Here is a 19,198-nt window from a genome sequence, read left to right as displayed (position 1 = left end):
TTGAGCACTGGGAGCAGCTTGGAACCAGGGAAAGGCACAGCCAGAGACATCCCAAAGACAGCCAAGGTACCTCCAAAATCCAGCCAAAGATCATCCAAGATCCATCCAAGATGATCATTCAAGATCCAGCCAAGACCCATCCAAGATCCATTCAAAATCCATCCAAGATGCATCCAAGGTCTGTCCTTACAGTCACAGCTATACATGATCCATCCAAGGCCCTTCCCAAATCCAGCCAAGACCCATCCAAGATGCCTCCAAAATCCATTCAAGATCTATCCAACACCCATTCAAGATCTATCCAAGATCCATCCAAAATCCCCATTCAAGATCATCCAAGATCCATTCAAAATCCATCCAAGATCCATCCAAGACCCTTCCTAAATTCAGACAAGATCCCTCCAAAATCCATCCAAGACCCATTCAAGATCCAGCCAAGAAGCCAAGATCCAACCAACATCATCCAAGATTCATCCAAGATCATCATTCAAGACCCATTCAAGATCATCCAAGATCCATCCAAAATCGATCCAAGATCCAGCCAAAATCCATTCAAGATCCATCTAAGATCATCCAAGATCCATTCAAGATCCATCTGAGGTCTGTCCCTACAGATCCATCCAAGACCCTTCCCAAATCCAGCCAAGATCCATTCAAAATGCATCCAAGATCCATTCAAAAACCATCCAAGATGATCATTCAAGATCCATCCAAGATAATTCAAGATCATCCAAGATCCAGTCAAGATCCATCCAAGACGCTTCCCAAATCCAGCCAAGATCCCTCCAAAATCCATTCAAGATCCCTCCAAAATCCATCCAACGTCTGTCCTTACAGTCACAGCTATCCAAGACCCTTCCCAAATCCAGCCAAGATCCAAAATCCATCCAAGATCCATCCAAGATCCATCCAAGATCTATTCAAGATCCATCAAAAATCCAGCCAAGATCCCTCCTAAATCCAGCCAAGATCCATCCCAGGTCTTTCCCTACCCCGTGCCTCCCTCAGAGCCCCAAACCCTGGGGCAGCAGCTGGAGGCTCCAGAGCCCAGAGGAAGGTGCAGAAAGGAGCATTTTCTCCTCCACACCCCCTGGCAGTGCCCACACGTACCTGACCTCCCGGGGGTGGCCTTGGCCTTGAGCAGGACGTGCTGGCCAGAGGGCAGGGCCATGCCCGGCCCCATGCCCGGCCCCATGCCCGGCCGGCACTGCTGCTGCTGCTGCTGCTGCTGCTTCTGCTGCTGCTGCTTCAGGGCCTGCAGGGACACACGGGGCACACAGAGGGTCAGCCACCCCACAGGGGACACACAGAGGGGTCAGCCACCCCACAGGGGACACACAGAGGGATCAGCCACCCCACAGGGCACAGGACACGGCGATCAGCCACCCCACAGGCTGTGGGGCACAGCACAGGGCACAGGGATCAGCCACCCCCCAGCCTGGGGGGCACAGCAGTGGGCACACAGCACAGGGCCTGCCCGCCCTGCCAGGGAACAATTTTTGCAATGTTGACATTTTTGAGATTTTTTAAAAAATATTTTTAGATTTTTGAGATTTGAGATTTCCCAACTTTGAGACTGAGATGCCAGATAAAGCATTTCATTCCTCAGGATCCTGGGGCCATGAGCAGTGCAGCTGGGGGAACACCTGCGAACCCCACCCTGGGGGAATAATTCAGCTGGAATTCCCCATCATGGAATTCCTGCCTTCCTTCCTCCTCCTGTCCATGGAATTCCTGCCTTCCTTCACCTGTCCATGGAATTCCTGCCCTCCTTCCTCTTCCTCCCTCTCCAGACTCTCTGTCCTTGGAATTCCTGCTCTCCTTCCTCCTCCTGTCCATGGAATACCTGCTCTTCTTCCTCTCTTTCCAGACTCTCTGTCCATGGAATTCCTGCCCTCCTTCCTTCTCCAGAATCCATAGAATTCCTGCCCTCCTTCCTTCTCCTCCAGAGTCCATGGAATTCCAGCTCTCCTTCCTCCTCCTCCCGTCCATGGAATTCCTGCTCTCCATCCTTCTCCTGTCCATGGAATTCCTGCTCTCCATCCTTCTCTTGCCCATGGAATTCCTGCTCTCCATCCTTCTCTTGCCCATGGAATTCCTGCTCTCCTTCCTCCTCCTCTTGCCCATGGAATTCCTGCTCTCCTTCCTCCTCCTCCTGTCCATGGAATTCCTGCTCTCCATCCTTCTCCTGCCCATGGAATTCCTGCTCTCCTTCCTCCTCCTCTTGCCCATGGAATTCCTGCTCTCCTCCCTTCTCCTCCTGTCCATGGAATTCCTGCTCTCCATCCTTCTCCTGCCCATGGAATTCCTGCTCTCCCGCCCTCCGTGTGGACGTGCAGCCCCCATGGAATTCCCTGGGAGGGAATTTTTGCCCCCAGAGGATGAATTCACTGCATTTTCCCCCAAGACTGAATTTACCATCCCCATTTCCCAGGAAGCAAGGGGATCTGGGGAAAAGAAACCACATTTTACACCCTCTCTCTACAACTATAATTTCAAAATTATTATTTAAATGTGTTATTTTTGGGGAAATTTGTAATTTTAGGGAAAAAGGAGCAGAAGAGCACAGGGTTCCCAGGGGAAGGGACTCCATCCCTGCAGGGAAACTGAGGCACTGACCTGCTTGAGGGCCTTCTTGCTGTGCTTCTGGGAGGAGGAGAGGCCCTTGGCCGGGATGGACGGGGACGGGCAGCCGGGCTGCGGGGAGCCTGCGGGGGGCAGGCGCGACGGCACTGCGGGGGAAATAAAAATAAAAATAAAAATTAAAAATATAAATATAAATATAGGCAGGAACTCAACCTCCAGCATGCGTTTCCCAAATACTGAATAATAAAAATAAATATAAAATAAATATAAAATAACTATAAGTATAATTATAATATTATAAATATAATATAAATATAATTGTAACTATAAATATAAACATAAATACCAAATGTAAATAAATTATAAATTGTAAATAAAAATATATAAAATTAAATGTAAACATAAAAATATGTAAATATGGATATAAATATAATTATAAATATAATTATAATTAAAAATATAACACAATAAATATAACATTATAAATGTAAATACAAATGTAAATGTATATATATAAAAGCTATAAGTATAAATATAAATATAAAAAGAAATAAGTAGTAAATGTAAATAAATATATAATGTAAATAAATATAAATAAAATGTAAATAAATATAAATAAAATAAATATAAAAATATTTATATACTATGTATATAAATATAAATATATAAACACAGTATATAAATGTAAATATAGCTGTAAACATAAATACATCAATATAAATAGGAAATGTGAAACAATAATATAAACCTAGCTATAAATATAAATATTGATGTGTTTATATGGGAGAGGGTTTACAGCAATTTTGCAAGAGAAGTTTGATAAGAGGATCCATGTTTACTGAAAGAATTCCATACGAAGGTCATTGTTGTAGAAAACAAGAAAGGAAGAAGGATAAATAAGAGAAACCTGCAATTCCCTGTTCCAATGAGCACTGTCTCTTCTGACCAATCAGTGAAGTATAAAACCAGGTTTGTAAGAGTGTATAAAAAACATTGCATACCGTAATAAAAACAGATTGAAGCCTTCTGCAAATGGAGTGTGCTGCTCTGTATTGCCCCCATGTCAACTGGGACAGTGTCAGGTCCTGTTCTGACTCTGGCAGAGTTCTTTTGTATAACTGCATTTTTAATTTTATTTATATTTTCTTCCCTCATAAAGAACTTCTATTCCTATTGCCACATCTTTGCTTGAGAGCAAGTTTAAGCAATTATAATAATTAAGCAAATTATAAGTAAATTATAATAATTTAATTATTATAATTTGCTTATAATTTATAATAATCATCATAATTTTACAATAATTAATAAAATTACAAATAATTGTATGGTTTTATAATAAATATATTTTATAACATAAGAATTTTGATATAATAAAATAAAATTATTTATTAATTATATTTACTAATATTATTGATAATTATTAATAATAATTATATTCAAACTATAATAATTTAATAGCTATAATTTGCTTAAGATGCATAATAATGATAATAATTTTATAAAATTCATAAATTTATAAATAATTGTATAAATTTTATAATATATAATTTATAACACCATAATAATTTTATTATAATAAAATATGATTTATTAAAGGTATTTTAATAATATTAAAATTATTAATATTTAATATTTTATATTATTAATAATAATTATTAATATTTAATATTTAATATTATTAATAATTATTAATAATAATTATAATCAAATTATAAGCAAACTATAATAATTTAATAACTATAATTTGCTTATAATTTATAATGATTATAACAATTTTATAATAATCTATAAAATTATAAATATAAGTTTATACATTTTATAATAACGTATAATGTATAACATTGTAATAATTTTAATATAAAATATAATAATTTTAATAAAATAGAATATAATAATTTATTAATGATATTTTAATAATATTATTATTTAGTAGTAGTAGTAGTATTAGTAGTAGTAAATTATAAGCAAATTATAATAATTCAGAGGGAGGGGGTTTACATTCTTCATTTCAGGAGAGGCTCCTGCCTTCCTCAGCAGACACCTGGCTTTCCAAACAGGAACACTCAGGTACCTGTTCCCTTCCCTGCCCACCTGCAGCTCAGCTGGGACCATTCTGAGGCCAGAGAATGCTCTGTTCCCCCCAGGGCCCAGGTGAAAGCCCCTCTCCCCAGACAGAGCTCACCTTTTCTTCTCCTATCCCCACACAGAACTCACCTTTCCCTCTTCTCTCCCCAGACAGAACTCACCTTTCCTTTTCCTCTCCCCACACAGAACTCACCTTTCCTTTTCCTCTACCCACACACAACTCACCTTTCCTTCTCCTCTCCCCAGACAGAACTCACCTTTCCTTTTCCTCTCCCCAGACAGAACTCACTTTTCCTTCTCTGCCCAGACAGAACTCACCTTTCCTCTTCCTCTCCCCAGACAGAACTCACTTTTCCTTCTCTGCCCAGACAGAACTCACCTTTCCTCTTCCTCTCCCCAGACAGAACTCACCTTTCCTTTTCCTCTCCCCACACAGAACTCACCTTTCCTTCTCTCTCCAGACAGAACTCACCTTTCCCTCTCCTCTCCCCACACAGAACTCACCTTTCCTTTTCCTCTCCCCAGACAGAACTCACCTTTCCTTTTCCTCTCCCCACATAGAACTCACCTTTCCTTTTCCTCTACCCACACACAACTCACCTTTCCTTCTCCTCTCCCCAGACAGAACTCACCTTTCCTTTTCCTCTCCCCAGACAGAACTCACTTTTCCTTCTCTGCCCAGACAGAACTCACCTTTCCTCTTCCTCTCCCCAGACAGAACTCACTTTTCCTTCTCTGCCCAGACAGAACTCACCTTTCCTCTTCCTCTCCCCAGACAGAACTCACCTTTCCTTTTCCTCTCCCCACACAGAACTCACCTTTCCTTCTCTCTCCAGACAGAACTCACCTTTCCCTCTCCTCTCCCCACACAGAACTCACCTTTCCTTTTCCTCTCCCCAGACAGAACTCACCTTTCCTTTTCCTCTCCCCACATAGAACTCACCTTTCCTTTTCCTCTACCCACACACAACTCACCTTTCCCTCTCCTCTCCCCACACACAACTCACCTTTCCTTTTCCACCTGCTCTTCCTCCTGTCCTTGGCGGCGCAGCCGTCGCTGCTGGAGCTGCTGTGCTCTGAGCTCTGCGAGTCCGAGTGGCCATCACTGCTCTCCTCCGAGCCCTCTGACAGCTCCTTCAGCCCATCTGGGATGTCCTTCTGCCAGGGGACACGACAGAGCCTCAGCAGGGTGACCCCAGGGACAGGGGCAAAACCCCAAAACCACAGGGGGTTGTTCACCAAATTCAGCCTTTTAATGCCCCACAGCTGCTCGGTGCTGGCCCCAAAGCTTTCTGTGGGTTCTGCAAACAGGGAATGTAGGGGACACCTCCTGAACTCTGTCCCCACGCCCTGAACTCTGTCACCTACCAAAATGCCAACCCCTTTTTTAAGCCCAAGGCTGGCACTCACCCTGAGGGTGTGTAGGTGCCCATTCTGCCCCTGGCACTTACCCTGAGGGTGTGTAGGTGCCCACCCTGCCCCTGGCACTTACCCTGACAATGTGTAGGTGCCCATTTTGCCCCTGGCACTCACCCTGAGGGTGTGTAGGTGCCCACCCTGCCCCTGGCACTCACCCTGAGGGTGTGTAGGTGCCCATTCTGCCCCTGGCACTCACCCTGAGGGTGTGCAGGTGCCCACCCTGCCCCTGGCACTCACCTTGAGGGTGTAGACGCCCATCCTGCCTGGCACCTTGTAGAAGATGCCCTCCTCTCCGCGGGAGTTGGTGTGCAGCATGGCATTCAGGCAGGCCAGGGGGGACGTCCCGCTGCAAGAGACCCCGGGGAGTGAGTGTCCCCTGGGACCCCAAATCCCAGATCCGGCCCCACAGCCCAGATCCAGCCCCACAGCCCCCCAGATCCCAGCCCTGTTCCCAAGGGAATGCAAGCTGCAGCGGCACAAGCAGCAATAGGGGAAGCAGTGCATGGATGCTGCAATCCTGGGAGGGGGGAAGCAGAGCATGGGTGCTGCAATCCTGGCCAAAAGCAACCAAAACCCCCCTGCAAGGTTCCTCTGACAGACCCCAAAGCAGCCCCAGCTCTGGGGGAGGCTCAGGGCAGCTAAGGATGTGCTCCAGAAGGATTCAGAGTTGTGTTGGGGTTTTTTTTTTCCCAAAAAAGAACCCAAGTTCTGCTGGAACTGGGGTTGTGGGGCACCAAATGGGAACCAAGGGTGCAATTCCCCCTGGGAAGGGGGAGCTCCCCAATCCCAGATCCATCTTCCCACCAGGGCTGCAGGGGTTTTGGTTGGCTTTTAACCCATCCTGCTGCAGGCAGGAGCAAGCACAGGCTGGCCCAGCAGCTGAGCTGTGTCCCCAGGGAGGGACAGAGGGACCAAAACTGCACCTCAACTCAGCCGTGGCACCCAGTGCCACATCCAGGCTTTGCTAAACACACCCAGGGATGGGGACTCCACCAGAACATCCCAGAACTTCATCACCCTTTCTGTAAAGAACTTTTTGCTAATATCCAGCCTAAATTTCCCTTTGGCTGTGTGCTCTGGTTGTGTCAGCTCCTGGAGAAAGAGCCCAGCCCCAGCTGAGCACAGCCACCTTTCAGGGGGTGCAGGGGTGATAAGGTCACCCTTGAATCTCCTTTTCTCCACCCCCAGCTCCCTCAGGGGTTCCTCACAGGGTTTGTGTTCCCAGCCCCTCTCCAGCCTCGCTGCCCCCTCTGGACACACTCAAGGATCTCAAGGATCTCTTGGGAACGTCCTTGCCAACCTGAGGGGCCAGAACTGGGCACAGCAAACTCCAGGTGTGCCCTCAGCAGTGCCAGGCACAGGGGCACAGTGACCGCCCTGCTCCGCTGGCCACACCATCCCTGACACAGGCCAGGCGGCACTGGCCTCCTTTTTTTGGATTTCATTGCCCTTTCTCCTGATTTTTTTGGATTTTATTGCCCTTTCTCCTGATGTTTTTGGATTTCATTGCCCATTCTCCTGATTTTTTGGATTTTACCGCCCTTTCTACGGATTTTTTGTTGCCCTTTCTCCTGATTTTTTTTATTTTACAGCCCTTTCTCCTGATTTTCTTGGATTTTACAGCCCTTTCTCCTGATTTTTTTTTATTTCATTGCCCTTTCTCCAGATTTTTTTAAATTTTATTACCCTTTCTCACGATTTAATTTTATTGCCCTTTCTCCTGTTTTTTTTTTTTTTTTTAATTTTATTGCCCTTTCTCCTGATTTTGGATTTTAATTGCCCTTTCTCCTGATTGTTTTTGGATTTGATTGTCCTTTCTTCTGATTTTTTTTGTTATTTTATTGCCCTTTCTCCTGATTTTTTTTATTTTACTGTCCTTTCTCCTGATTTGCTTGGATTTTACTGCCCTTTCTCCTGCCTTTTTTTTATTTTATTGCCCTTTCGCGTGATTTTTTAAAATTTTATTGCCCTGTCTCCTGATTTTTTTGGATCTCATTGCCCTTTCTCCTGATTTTTTTAAAATTTTATTGCCCTTTCTCCTGATTTTGGATTTTATTGCCCTTTCTCCTGATTTTCATGGATTTTATTGCCCTTTCTCCTGATTTTACCAGTAAGGCCATCTCCTTCACTTGCTGGGAACACACCCATGGCAATTCCCACCGTTCCACCTCAGAGCAGCCCTTGGAGAAGCAGGCAGTGTACAAGATGAGTTTCTGCTTGCTCCAGCTCCCTCAGCACCTTCTGCTCCTCCTCAATCCCTCCCAAACCCACCTGCAGTGCCAACGTCCCAGGCCTGGAGGAGGTTCTAAAATGGGATCCATCCCTCAGGAGAGCCCCTGGGGCTCAGCAGGACCAGACCAAGGTCTGGAGCTGGAATGTCCTGGTTTGTCCCCAGTGAGGCCACTCAGCCCCAGGGAAGGTTCACCAGTGCCAAGGGCGATGCCTCAGGTTTGGCTTTTCTGTGTTTCACATTCTGTGCTGCTTTAGTGTGTGGGTCTGGGTTTCATATCAGGGATGCTGAGCTCTGGGCACAGAGCAGGGACACAAAACAATTCCTGCTCCAGCTGGGCACCAAGGACAAATGACCCAAATCTCAGCCCAGGAGCACAAACAGCAGAGAGAAAAACAAGGATGGGACTGCAGGGGCTAAAGCTGGAATGGGACAATGAACTGCAAGGTGCAAATGGAGCAGAACTGATCACAGTGACAGACCCCGTGCCTGGTTCTGCATTTTGGGGCCATTTTGGTTCATCTTGGGTTCATTTTGGGACCATTTTGGTTCATCCTGGGTTCGTTTTGGGACCATTTTGGTTCATCTTGGGTTCATTTTGGGACCATTTTGGTTCATCCTGGGTTCATTTTGGGGCCATTTTGGTTCATCTTGGGTGCAGCCCTGGCTGGGCCCTTGTGCTGCCCCAGGTGGATCCATGCAGCAGATGCTTTCAATAAATCCCTGTTTCATTCTTTAGCTCTGCCCAGCCTCTGCTCCAGCTCAGCCTGCACAAGGCACCAAGGGAAGCTCCAGACAAAGCCTCACTGCCTGGATCCAGCTGCCACAGGCACTCAGGGGACAAATTCCCACTTTTCCCTTTGGAGCAGCCCCCGTTCCCCCCCATCCCCTGAGAGCCAGGAGCTCTTTGCTGAGGGTGCAGCCACCCCCAGTGCCAGGGCTGGCAGTGCCAGGAGCAGCACAGGGGCAGGGTTAGGGAAGCAGCTCCTGTGCCAGGTCACATTCCCCAACATGCAGCAGCCCCAAAGCAGCACAAAGCCCACATGCAAAGCCAGCCCCAGCCAGGCAGCGGGGACAGGGACAGGGCCAGCAAGGAGCTGCCAAGCCCCAGGGTTCCCAGCTGGAGGCACAGCATTACTCCAGGGTTACACCGGGGTTACTCCCAGGAGCAGGCTCTGGGTTAGGGAATGGCAAAGGGGGGGGTGTTAGGAGAGGAGGAGCTGGACACAAGCAGTGCTGGGTCTGGTCTTACCTTCTGCAGGTGGAGTGCAGCCCAAAAAAAGGAGAGAAACACCCCTTTAACAACTTCAGCAAAACAATGGAGTCATCAATGCACACACACACCCTCCCTCCTCCCTCCTCCCTTCCAGCAGAACCACAGCCCAGGGTTTGGGACCCCAGGAGAGGCAGGATACACCTGCCAGGTGCCTCTCCCCTTCCATCAGAAAAAAACCCCAAGGTTTGGGATCTCAGGGCTTTGGGATCCCAGGAGAGGCAGGATACACCTGTCAGGTGCCTTCAACCAGAACCACATCCCAGGGTTTGGGATCCCAGGAGACAGGGGATCAGGGACAGGGACACCTGCCAGGTGCCCCCAGAACAGCTCCAGTGTGGAACCCCCTGCCACCTTCACCTGGGGATGAACTCCCTGGCAGCCAGGTGGGCCCTGGGGATGTGCCCCCCTGTGTGGGAACACCGTGGAGTAGGAACTTACTCACTCCTTGTCCCCCTCTCTGCCCTGCTCCCAGCTCAGCACTGCACCCCAAACTCCCAGGGTAATGGAGCAGGAGCTTCCTTACCCCCGGGGTGACCCATGGGCTCCCCAAGAATGGAAACCAGTGCCCATCTTGGCTGGCACACCAGGATTTTGGGGGTCCTGGAGTGCCCTCAGAACTCCTCAGTGTCTCACTGTGCACCAGCCCTGCCACAGCAGCATCCCAAGGGGGATCTTGGCTGGCACACCAGGATTTTGGGGTTCCTGGAGCTGCTGAGTGCCCCCAGAACTCCCCATTCTGCCTCATTCTGCACCAGCAGCACCCAAGAGGGATCTTGGCTGGCACACCAGGATTTTTGGGGTTCCCCAGAGCACCTCAGTGCCTCACTCTACACCAGCATCACCCCAAGGGGGATCTCTGCCTGCACACCAGGATTTTGGGGTTCCCCAGAGCACCCCCAGAGCAGGAAAGGGTGCAGGATCACAGGGAGATGCAGTTCAGGAGCCACACCTGGAGCGCTGAGAGCCCAGCAGAAACCTGGGGATGGGGATCAGTGTGGAGCTGGCCACAAAGCTCTCAGAACACACTGAACCCGACTAATTAACAGCTCTAATTAAAGATCTATCACCAGGAGCAGATGTGAGCTGCAGGAACATCAGAGACTGGCACATGAGCAGCCCTGGCTGGGAGGAAATCCCTCTGCAGCCTTTCCAGCTGTGGGATCCAGGTGCTGTGCACAGGTCCTGCTCATCCCCAGGGAATGGAACCAGCAGCTCCTGATCCCAGAGCAGGATCAAAAGAGAAACTCCTCCCTCTGAGGCTTTTGGGGGCTGCAGTTAAAATTTAGGCGGTTTGGGGATGTTCTCTGGATTTGTGCTACAGAATCACCAGCTTGTGCTGAAGAGAAACCCCAAACTGAGGGAATTTTTGGGGCCTCAGCTCTGGTGTTTTCAGCTCTGAGGTTCCTCACCTACAGAGGGCTCCAGCCCACACTTCTCCTTCTCCCACTTGTTTTTTAAAGCAGAAATTTAAATTTCTTATGTTTCCTTCAGTCCCTGAAGCCCCTGACCAGGGCTGGGTTATCCTATAAAGCAGGTGCAGCCAAGTCCTTGTAAGAGTGAAAATTTCTCTGCCATTTTATCCTGGGGAAACAGCAAAAACTGCTACAGCCAGCCTGGGCTGGGGTGAGAGAAGGGGAATATTCTGTCAGGTATGGGTTTCACACCTTTGGGAGAGGGAAATGCACAAATATTCTGTCAGGTATGGGTTTCACACCTTTGGGAGAGGGAAATGCACAGAGGAATATTCTGTCATTATGGATTTCAGACCTTTGGAAGAGGGAAATACAAAGAGGAATATTCTGTCATTATGGATTTCAGACCTTTGGAAGAGGGAAATGCACAAAATCACCTGATGGGTTTCCCCTACACACAATAATTGTATTCAACACTCCCTGCCAGTGCTAACAACCCAACCTTTCTGTGGCAATGCTCGTGTTGAATTATTACATTTCAAACCAACATTCTGCCCTGCATTTATTAATCATGGATTCCACCAACTCAGACACTGAAATCATCCCTTGTCCCCAGTCCCTCTGCAGCTCTCCTGGAGCCCCCTCAGGCTCTGGATCCTTCTCCTCTCACCCCCAGCTCTCCCAGCCTGGCTCCAGGGCTCCTCTGGGCTCTCTCCAGCAGCTCCAGGTGTTTTCAGGAAAACCCAAATTCCACTGGGAGCTGCAGGGACTGCCTGGAGCCCTCCCTGCTGCAACCCCAAGAACTCAAACACTGAACCGTCCCACAAGGAAAATGCTCCACAAAAATTAATTCCCCCTTTCCCCTGGCTGTGCACAAAAGCCCAGCTTTGTGAGCAGGAAATCCTGCACAGCAAAACCCCAAGAGGGTTTTTATGGCCATTTCAGCAAACCCACATTCCAAAATCCTCACTCAGGGGGAATCTGAGGGAAGGCAGGCTGGTGATTCCTCAGGGAGGAATGTCTGGGTGTCCCTGTCCCACCCCAGACACCCAACATGAGCAATGGGACAAGATCTCTGGGTGTGCCACTGCAGGATTTGTGGAAAATGTTTAAAACATGACAGAAGGAGTATTTGTATATAAATTTTGAGATAAGAAATACTGATTTAGAAAGGTTATGGAATAGGATAGATATTGGATAGAATATAGGAGAGATAAGAGACAGAAATGGAAATAGAAATAGGATAGATATGAGACAGAAATGGAAATAGAAATAAGTTTTAAAGCATGGTTTTATAAAAAAGAAATGCTTAGAGTGTATTGTAATTAAGAAATAATTGCCTTCTGATTGTGATGGTGGAATTAGGAATTGTGCCCTGTCCCACCCCAGACAACCAACATGAGCAATATCCAACACAGGGACAAGATCTCAGGGTGTGCCACTGCAGGATTTGCAGAAAATGTTTAAAACTTGATAGAAAGTTTATACAGTGTGCATCTGTATACAGATTTGAGATAAGAAATGTTGATTTAGAAATGCTATTGAATAGGATAGATATTGGATAGGAGAGATAAGAGAGAGAAATGGAAATAGAAATAGAATAGATAAGAGAGAGAAATAGAAATAAGTTTTAAAGGATGGTTTTGTAAAAATAAATGCTTAGAGTGTATTGTAATTAAAGAGTTGACTTCTGATTGTGATGGTGTGAATTATAACATCTGTATTGTCTTACTCTTCACAGGAGACTAAAAACAAAATAAAAGTTTTTAAAACACCTCTCAGTTGTCCCATCTTTGAGTCAGAAAACAACTTATTTAGGCATTCCAGGAGCCAGGGAATGGCTCCCCCTGCCAGATGGGAATTGGGAATTAGGAACTGTGCCCTGGTAAAGACTAGGTCATTTTACAGCTCTTTGAAAACCATTAGAAACTGGTTTAAGATTTTTTTTTTAATTTAATTTTTAAATTAAAAAAAAACTTAATTTAATTTTTTTTTTTTATTATAGCTATTCTGAGCTTGCTGTACCTGGGATTTCCAAAAGCTGCTTTGTGCCAAGCCCATCTTGTCACGGGCTGTGCCTGACCAGGAGCCCAACCCAGCACAGATCCTGGCCCTGACTGCAATTTAATTGCAATTTAATTGCTTCAAATGTGACAATCCTGCAGCTTTTACCCTACAGAAAGCCTTGTTACAGCAAAAAAAATGTATATCTAAATAGATATCTAAATAGAAATTTTTATATTTCAAATTGATAGTATAAATAAAATTTATATTTATTTCTATAAGAAAGTATATATATATTTATACATATAATTTAGATATATAAAGAGATATTTTTGTATTTCAAATAGATAGTATAAATATAATTTATATTTATATAAATAAGTATATATAAATATATTCTATTTATGCATATAATTTAGATAAAGAAATATTTTTATATTTCAAATCTATAGTACAAATATAATTTATATTTATTTATATTATTAAGTATATTTATATTTCTAAATTTTATGTTTATATTTATAATGCAGACATAAATACTTTTACATTTCAAATATATATTATAAACATATTTATATCCCTTTATATAAAAAAGTATATATTTATAAATATAATTTATATTTCTATAAATATTTTATAGTTATATAATTTTATGAGTTTATATATATGAAATTTATAATATATATTTATACATTTAAAATATAGTAATATATTTATATAATATTTCTATTATTTACATTTCTATAATTATGAATTTATTTATATTTGTATTTATATAATAAATAGGATCTATTAGAATATATTTCTGTATTAGATATATATTTTATATATAAAAATATGTATTTTAAAAAATATATATAGATATCTATCTATATATATGAGCTCAGCCCCAGCTCAGCTCTAAAAGGAGAAGGCTGAAGGATGAAAGGCACAGCTGCATTTCTCTGCTGCTTTTTTTGGTTTTTTTGTCCAAAATCCGCCCTGAGCAGGCACAGACTGCATCTCCTGGGTCCCACCTGGGCTCCTGCCCGGGGCTCTGCCCCAAAACCACAGGATTTTAGTAAAAAAGGTTGTAAAAAGGTTTAGCAGGGTGAGTGCTGGGTGTTGGCTGCCCCTGTGCTCTGTCACCAGTCTGACCAGTGAGCTCCAGTCTGACCAGGGAGCTCCAGTCTGACCAGGGAGCTCCAGGCTGACCAGTCCATCTCCAGTCTGACCAGTGAGCTCCAGGCTGACCAGGGAGCTCCAGGCTGACCAGGGAGCTCCAGTCTGACCAGAGCCCCTCCAGTCTGACCAGTGAGCTCCAGTCTGACCAGTCCATCTCCAGGCTGACCAGTGAGCTCCAGTCTGACCAGGGAGCTCCAGTCTGACCAGGGAGCTCCAGGCTGACCAGTCCATCTCCAGGCTGACCAGTCCATCTCCAGTCTGACCAGTGAGCTCCAGGCTGACCAGGGAGCTCCAGGCTGACCAGTCCATCTCCAGTCTGACCAGTCCATCTCCAGGCTGACCAGGGAGCTCCAGTCTGACCAGTCCATCTCCAGTCTGACCAGCACCCCTCCAGTCTGACCAGTGAGCTCCAGTCTGACAAGAGCCCCTCCAGTCTGACCAGTCCATCTCCAGGCTGACCAGTCCATCTCCAGTCTGACCAGTGAGCTCCAGTCTGACCAGAGCCCCTCCAGTCTGACCAGTCCATCTCCAGGCTGACCAGTGAGCTCCAGGCTGACCAGAGCCCCTCCAGTCTGACCAGTCCATCTCCAGGCTGACCAGTCCATCTCCAGGCTGACCAGCACCCCTCCAGTCTGACCAGTGAGCTCCAGTCTGACCAGAGCCCCTCCAGTCTGACCAGTCCATCTCCAGGCTGACCAGTCCATCTCCAGGCTGACCAGGGAGCTCCAGGCTGACCAGGGAACTCCAGGCTGACCAGTCCATCTCCAGTCTGACCAGCACCTCTCCAGTCTGACCAGTCCATCTCCAGGCTGACCAGTGAGCTCCAGTCTGACCAGAGCCCCTCCAAGCTGACCAGTCCATCTCCAGTCTGACCAGTGCCCTCAGGCTGACTGAGCTACAGTTGGTGAATTTGAATTAACACTATTTAGTTTAACACTATTTAGTTTAACAATGTTTAGTTTAACAATGTTTAGTTTAACAATGTTTAGTTTAACACTAGTTTAACACTATCTAGTTTAGTTTAATACTACCTAGTCTACTTTAACACTACCTAGTTTAGTTTAACACTATTTAGTTTAGTTTAACACTATCTACTTTAACATTACCTAGTTTAGTTTAACACTATCTAATCTAACACTATTTAGTTTAGTTTAACACTAGTTTAACACTATTCAATTTAATAATGTTTAGTTTAACACTAGTTTAACACTATTTAGTTTAACAGTACTTAGTTTAACACTATATAGTCCAACACTATCTAGTCTAGTTTAACACTATCTAGTTTAGTTTAACACTATTTAGTTTAACAGTACTTAGTTTAACACTATCTAGTCTAGTTTAACACTATCTAGTTTAGTTTAACACTATTTAGTTTAACAGTACTTAGTTTAACACTATCTAGTTTAGTTTAACACTAATTTAACACCATCTAGTTTAACACTATCTAGTTTAGTTTAACACTAGTTTAGTTTAACACTATCTAGTTTAGTTTAACAATGCTTAGTTTAACACTATCTAGTTTAGTTTAACACTCTTTAGCACAGACCTGCAGCTGCCCCCAAAGCCTGGCTGTCCCTCCCTCCCTTTGGTCCCTCCCCCGGAGCTCCCTGGGCTGGATAAATTCCACATTTCCAGAGCTGGGCCATGCTCAGCTCCCTTGGGACAGCACAACCCCTGCAGTGGGCCCTGACCTTTCCCTGCAAAGCACAAGGACTGCTGCACCCAGCTGGCCAAGGGGACTGCAAAACACAATTCAACCAAATTCAGGATGGCTGCTTAATTCAGGCCCCAGGGCATTCACTTATTTTGTAAAGCAGAAATTAAAATTCGTTCTGTTTCCTTCAGTCCCTGAAGCCCCTGACCAGGGCTGGGATATCCTATAAAGGAGCTGCAGCCAAGTCCTTTATTTTATCCTCTAAAGGAGCTGCTGCCAAGTCCTTTATTTTATTTCCTATAGAGGAGCTGCAGGCAAGCCCTGCACACCTGGGAATCAGGGATGATCTTACCCAGCTCAGTGGGGAAAAGCACCTGGGAGCTGTTTACAAACAGGACCCAGACTCCAAACCTGAAATATTTCAGTCCCGAAACTCCTCAGGAGCTGGGAGTTAACAGCAAACTGGTTAACACCAAGCTGGAAGCAGAGCACCAGAGAGTTTTCCTGCTTTACTCAACTCACCTGATTTCCTTAAGGCCTTCTTTTTGGATAACTTGAAGGATCTCTTTATGGCTCATGGGTGTGTTGGGATATTTCTCCAGGACCTGGCAAGAAAGAGCAGATTGAGAGGAAGTTATTCCTTTGCATTCTGATTTTACATGTAACTGCACCAAAACTTTCATTTAATGGCAGTTATTCCTTTGCATTCTGAATTTACATTTAAGTGTACCAAAACCTCCATTTAATGGCAGTTATTCCTTTGCATTCTGAATTTCTATCCAGCTCCACCAAAACCTCTATGTTAGGTGTTTATTATTTCTTATTAATGTTACAGTCTCACAGCAGTGAGTTCTGCAGTTCTTCACTAACAAGGCACAAAATGACCAACTATCTCTTAGTACAAGGTCTTTTAAAGCTAAACTATCCAATTAAGAAATTACACCTAAATTATTTTCACTTTTAACTCAATAATTAATCCCTCAAAGTCCACAGGGCAGGCTTTTCTGCCCAGTTACAAAATACCACCCAAAGCCATGGAGAAGAAGGTGAAGAAGGAGAAGAACCAAGTAAAGAAGAAGAAGGTGAGGAAGGAGTAGAAGGAGAAGAGGGTGAGGAAGGAGAAGAAGAAGAAGAAGAAGGTAAAGAAGAAGGAGAAGAAAAAGGAGAAGAAGGTGAGGAAGCAGAAGAAGAAGAAGAAGGTGGTGAGGGAGAAAAAGGAGGAGAACAAATAAGAAGGAGAAAAAGAAGGTGAGGAAGGAGAAGAACAAAGTAAGAAGAAGAAGAAAAAGGAGAAGAAGATGAGGAAGAAGAAGAAGGTGGTGGTGAGGAAAAAGAAGGAGAAGGACAAATAAATCAGAAGAAGGTGAGGAAGGAGAAGAAGAAAGAAAAGTAGGTGAAGGAGAAGAACAAAGTAAAGAAGAAGGAAAAGATGGTGAGGAAGGAGAAGAAAAGGAGAAGAAGGAGAAGAAAAGGAGAAGGAGAAGGAAGAAGGAGAAGGATGAAAAGGAGGAGAAGAAGGAAAAGAAGGAGAAGAAGAAGAACCAGCCACCACCCTAAAGCCTCCATCTTGCCCCATATTTATTCCATATTCTAAACCCCCAAACTCCAAGTTTTCCACCCTGTGACGTCACACACTTGTACCCCACTCCACACCCACAATCCCAGTGCTCTCAATCAATTCTGGAAGCTTCTCCACGGCCTCAGGTCAAATGCAGTGCTCTCCTGGGGGTCAGAGTGTGTCAGCACAGAAAGTCTGAAATTCTCAGCACAGAAAGTCTGAAATTCTCAGCACCCACAATTCCAGCAAAAGGCTGTTTGAAACCCCCTGCACACACCAAGTTCCCAACTCTGGCCCCCAAAATGTTGTTTTTTTGTTGAAGGGCCCCAGCACCAGCCCTGCCCCGGCCCCCGGGGTCCCTGAGCTGCTCCCAGGGGTCTGGCAGGCAGAGCTGCAGCTGCAGGGAGCTGCTGCAGCAGGCTGATGCCACTCACCACACGTCACCGGGATATTTCAGGACATTTCAGGCCATATTCGTGCTGGGCAGGGGGATGGGCAGGAAATGCCTCGTTTCCTCTTAATCATCAGCTCTGACCCGAGCCCAGCACATCAAAGGCCAGGCCCGACTTAGGCTCAGCACAAACCCAGGGGGACTCTGCACAAGGACGGGAGCAGTTCCCCCTCCTCTCTTGAGCAGAACCCCCAGCCCTGCAGGACCCTGCCCCTCATTCCCTTGGGCATCCATCCCAAGGTTATCCCAGTCCCCTCAGGGATCTCCAGCTCATCCCAGTCCCCTCATTCCCTCAGGGATCCATCTCCATCGCCAGGTTTATCCCAGTCCCCTCAGGGATCCCCAGCTTATCCCAGTTCCCTCAGGGACCCCCAGGTTTATCCCAGTCCCCTCATTCCCTAGGGGATCCTCAAGTTATCCCATTCCCCTCATTCCCTCAGGGATCCATCCCCAGCTTATCCCAGTCCCCTCATTCCCTCAGGGATCCATCCCCAGGTTATCCCAGACCCCTCTGGGATCCCCAGGTTACCCCAGTTTCAGGGATCCCCAGGTTATCCCAGTCCCCTCATTCCCTCAGGGATCCCCAGCTTATCCCAGTTCCCTCAGGGACCCCCAGGTTTATCCCAGTCCCCTCATTCCCTAGGGGATCCTCAAGTTATCCCATTCCCCTCATTCCCTCAGGGATCCATCCCCAGGTTATCCCAGACCCCTCTGGGATCCCCAGGTTACCCCAGTTTCAGGGATCCCCAGGTTTATCCCAGTCCCCTCAGGGATACCCAGGTTTATCTCAGTCCCCTCATTCCCTCGGGGATCCCCAGGTTATCCCAGTCTCAGGGACCCCAAGGTCATCCCAGTCCCCTCATTCCCTCAGGGATCCATCCCCAGCTTATCCCAGTCCCCTCAGGGATTCTCAGTTTATACCAATTCCTTCATTCCCTCAGGGACCCCCAGGTTATCCCAGTCCCCTCATTCCCTCAGGGATCCCCAGCTTATCCTATTCCCCTCATTCCCTCAGGAATCCATCCCCAGCTTATCCCATTCTCTCAGGCATCCCCAGGTTATCCCATTCCCTCAGGGACCCCCAGGTTATCCCAGTCCCCTCATTCCCTCAGGGATCCATCCCCAGGTTATCCCATTCCCTCAGGTGAAATCAGGAGAGGAGTGAAGCTGAGATCCATCCACAGGGAGCTCAGGGCCATTTCCACCACACCAAACTCTGACTGGGCATTTTCCTCCTGGGCACTGTGTCATCCCAAATTTCCCTCCCTGGATGTGCTCCATGTGGCTCAAATTAATCAAATTTTATTAATTTGTCCCCAGTGAAGGCTGAGTTCCACCAGGGAACCTCAGCCAGGGCAG

At 46.0% G+C, this 19,198-nt stretch overlaps 1 protein-coding gene across 1 annotated transcript in view; it reads right to left on the bottom strand.

Annotated features, from left to right (window-relative positions):
• The window catches only part of ASXL2 (ASXL transcriptional regulator 2), a 44,081-nt gene that overhangs the window by 10,986 nt on the left and 13,897 nt on the right, over positions 1 to 19,198 (bottom strand). The window contains exons 2-6 of the mRNA XM_063153270.1: positions 16,353 to 16,435; positions 6,328 to 6,436; positions 5,679 to 5,829; positions 2,620 to 2,732; positions 1,111 to 1,255 (exon numbers count right to left, since the gene is read on the bottom strand). Of these exons, the coding sequence (XP_063009340.1) occupies positions 1,111 to 1,255; positions 2,620 to 2,732; positions 5,679 to 5,829; positions 6,328 to 6,436; positions 16,353 to 16,435 (601 nt within the window). The remainder of the gene's footprint in view (positions 1 to 1,110; positions 1,256 to 2,619; positions 2,733 to 5,678; positions 5,830 to 6,327; positions 6,437 to 16,352; positions 16,436 to 19,198) is intronic.

Source organism: Melospiza melodia, chromosome 3 (genome assembly GCF_035770615.1).
Source record: "Melospiza melodia melodia isolate bMelMel2 chromosome 3, bMelMel2.pri, whole genome shotgun sequence".
Taxonomy (NCBI): domain Eukaryota; kingdom Metazoa; phylum Chordata; class Aves; order Passeriformes; family Passerellidae; genus Melospiza; species Melospiza melodia.
This window is presented reverse-complemented; position numbering and strand designations above follow the sequence as displayed.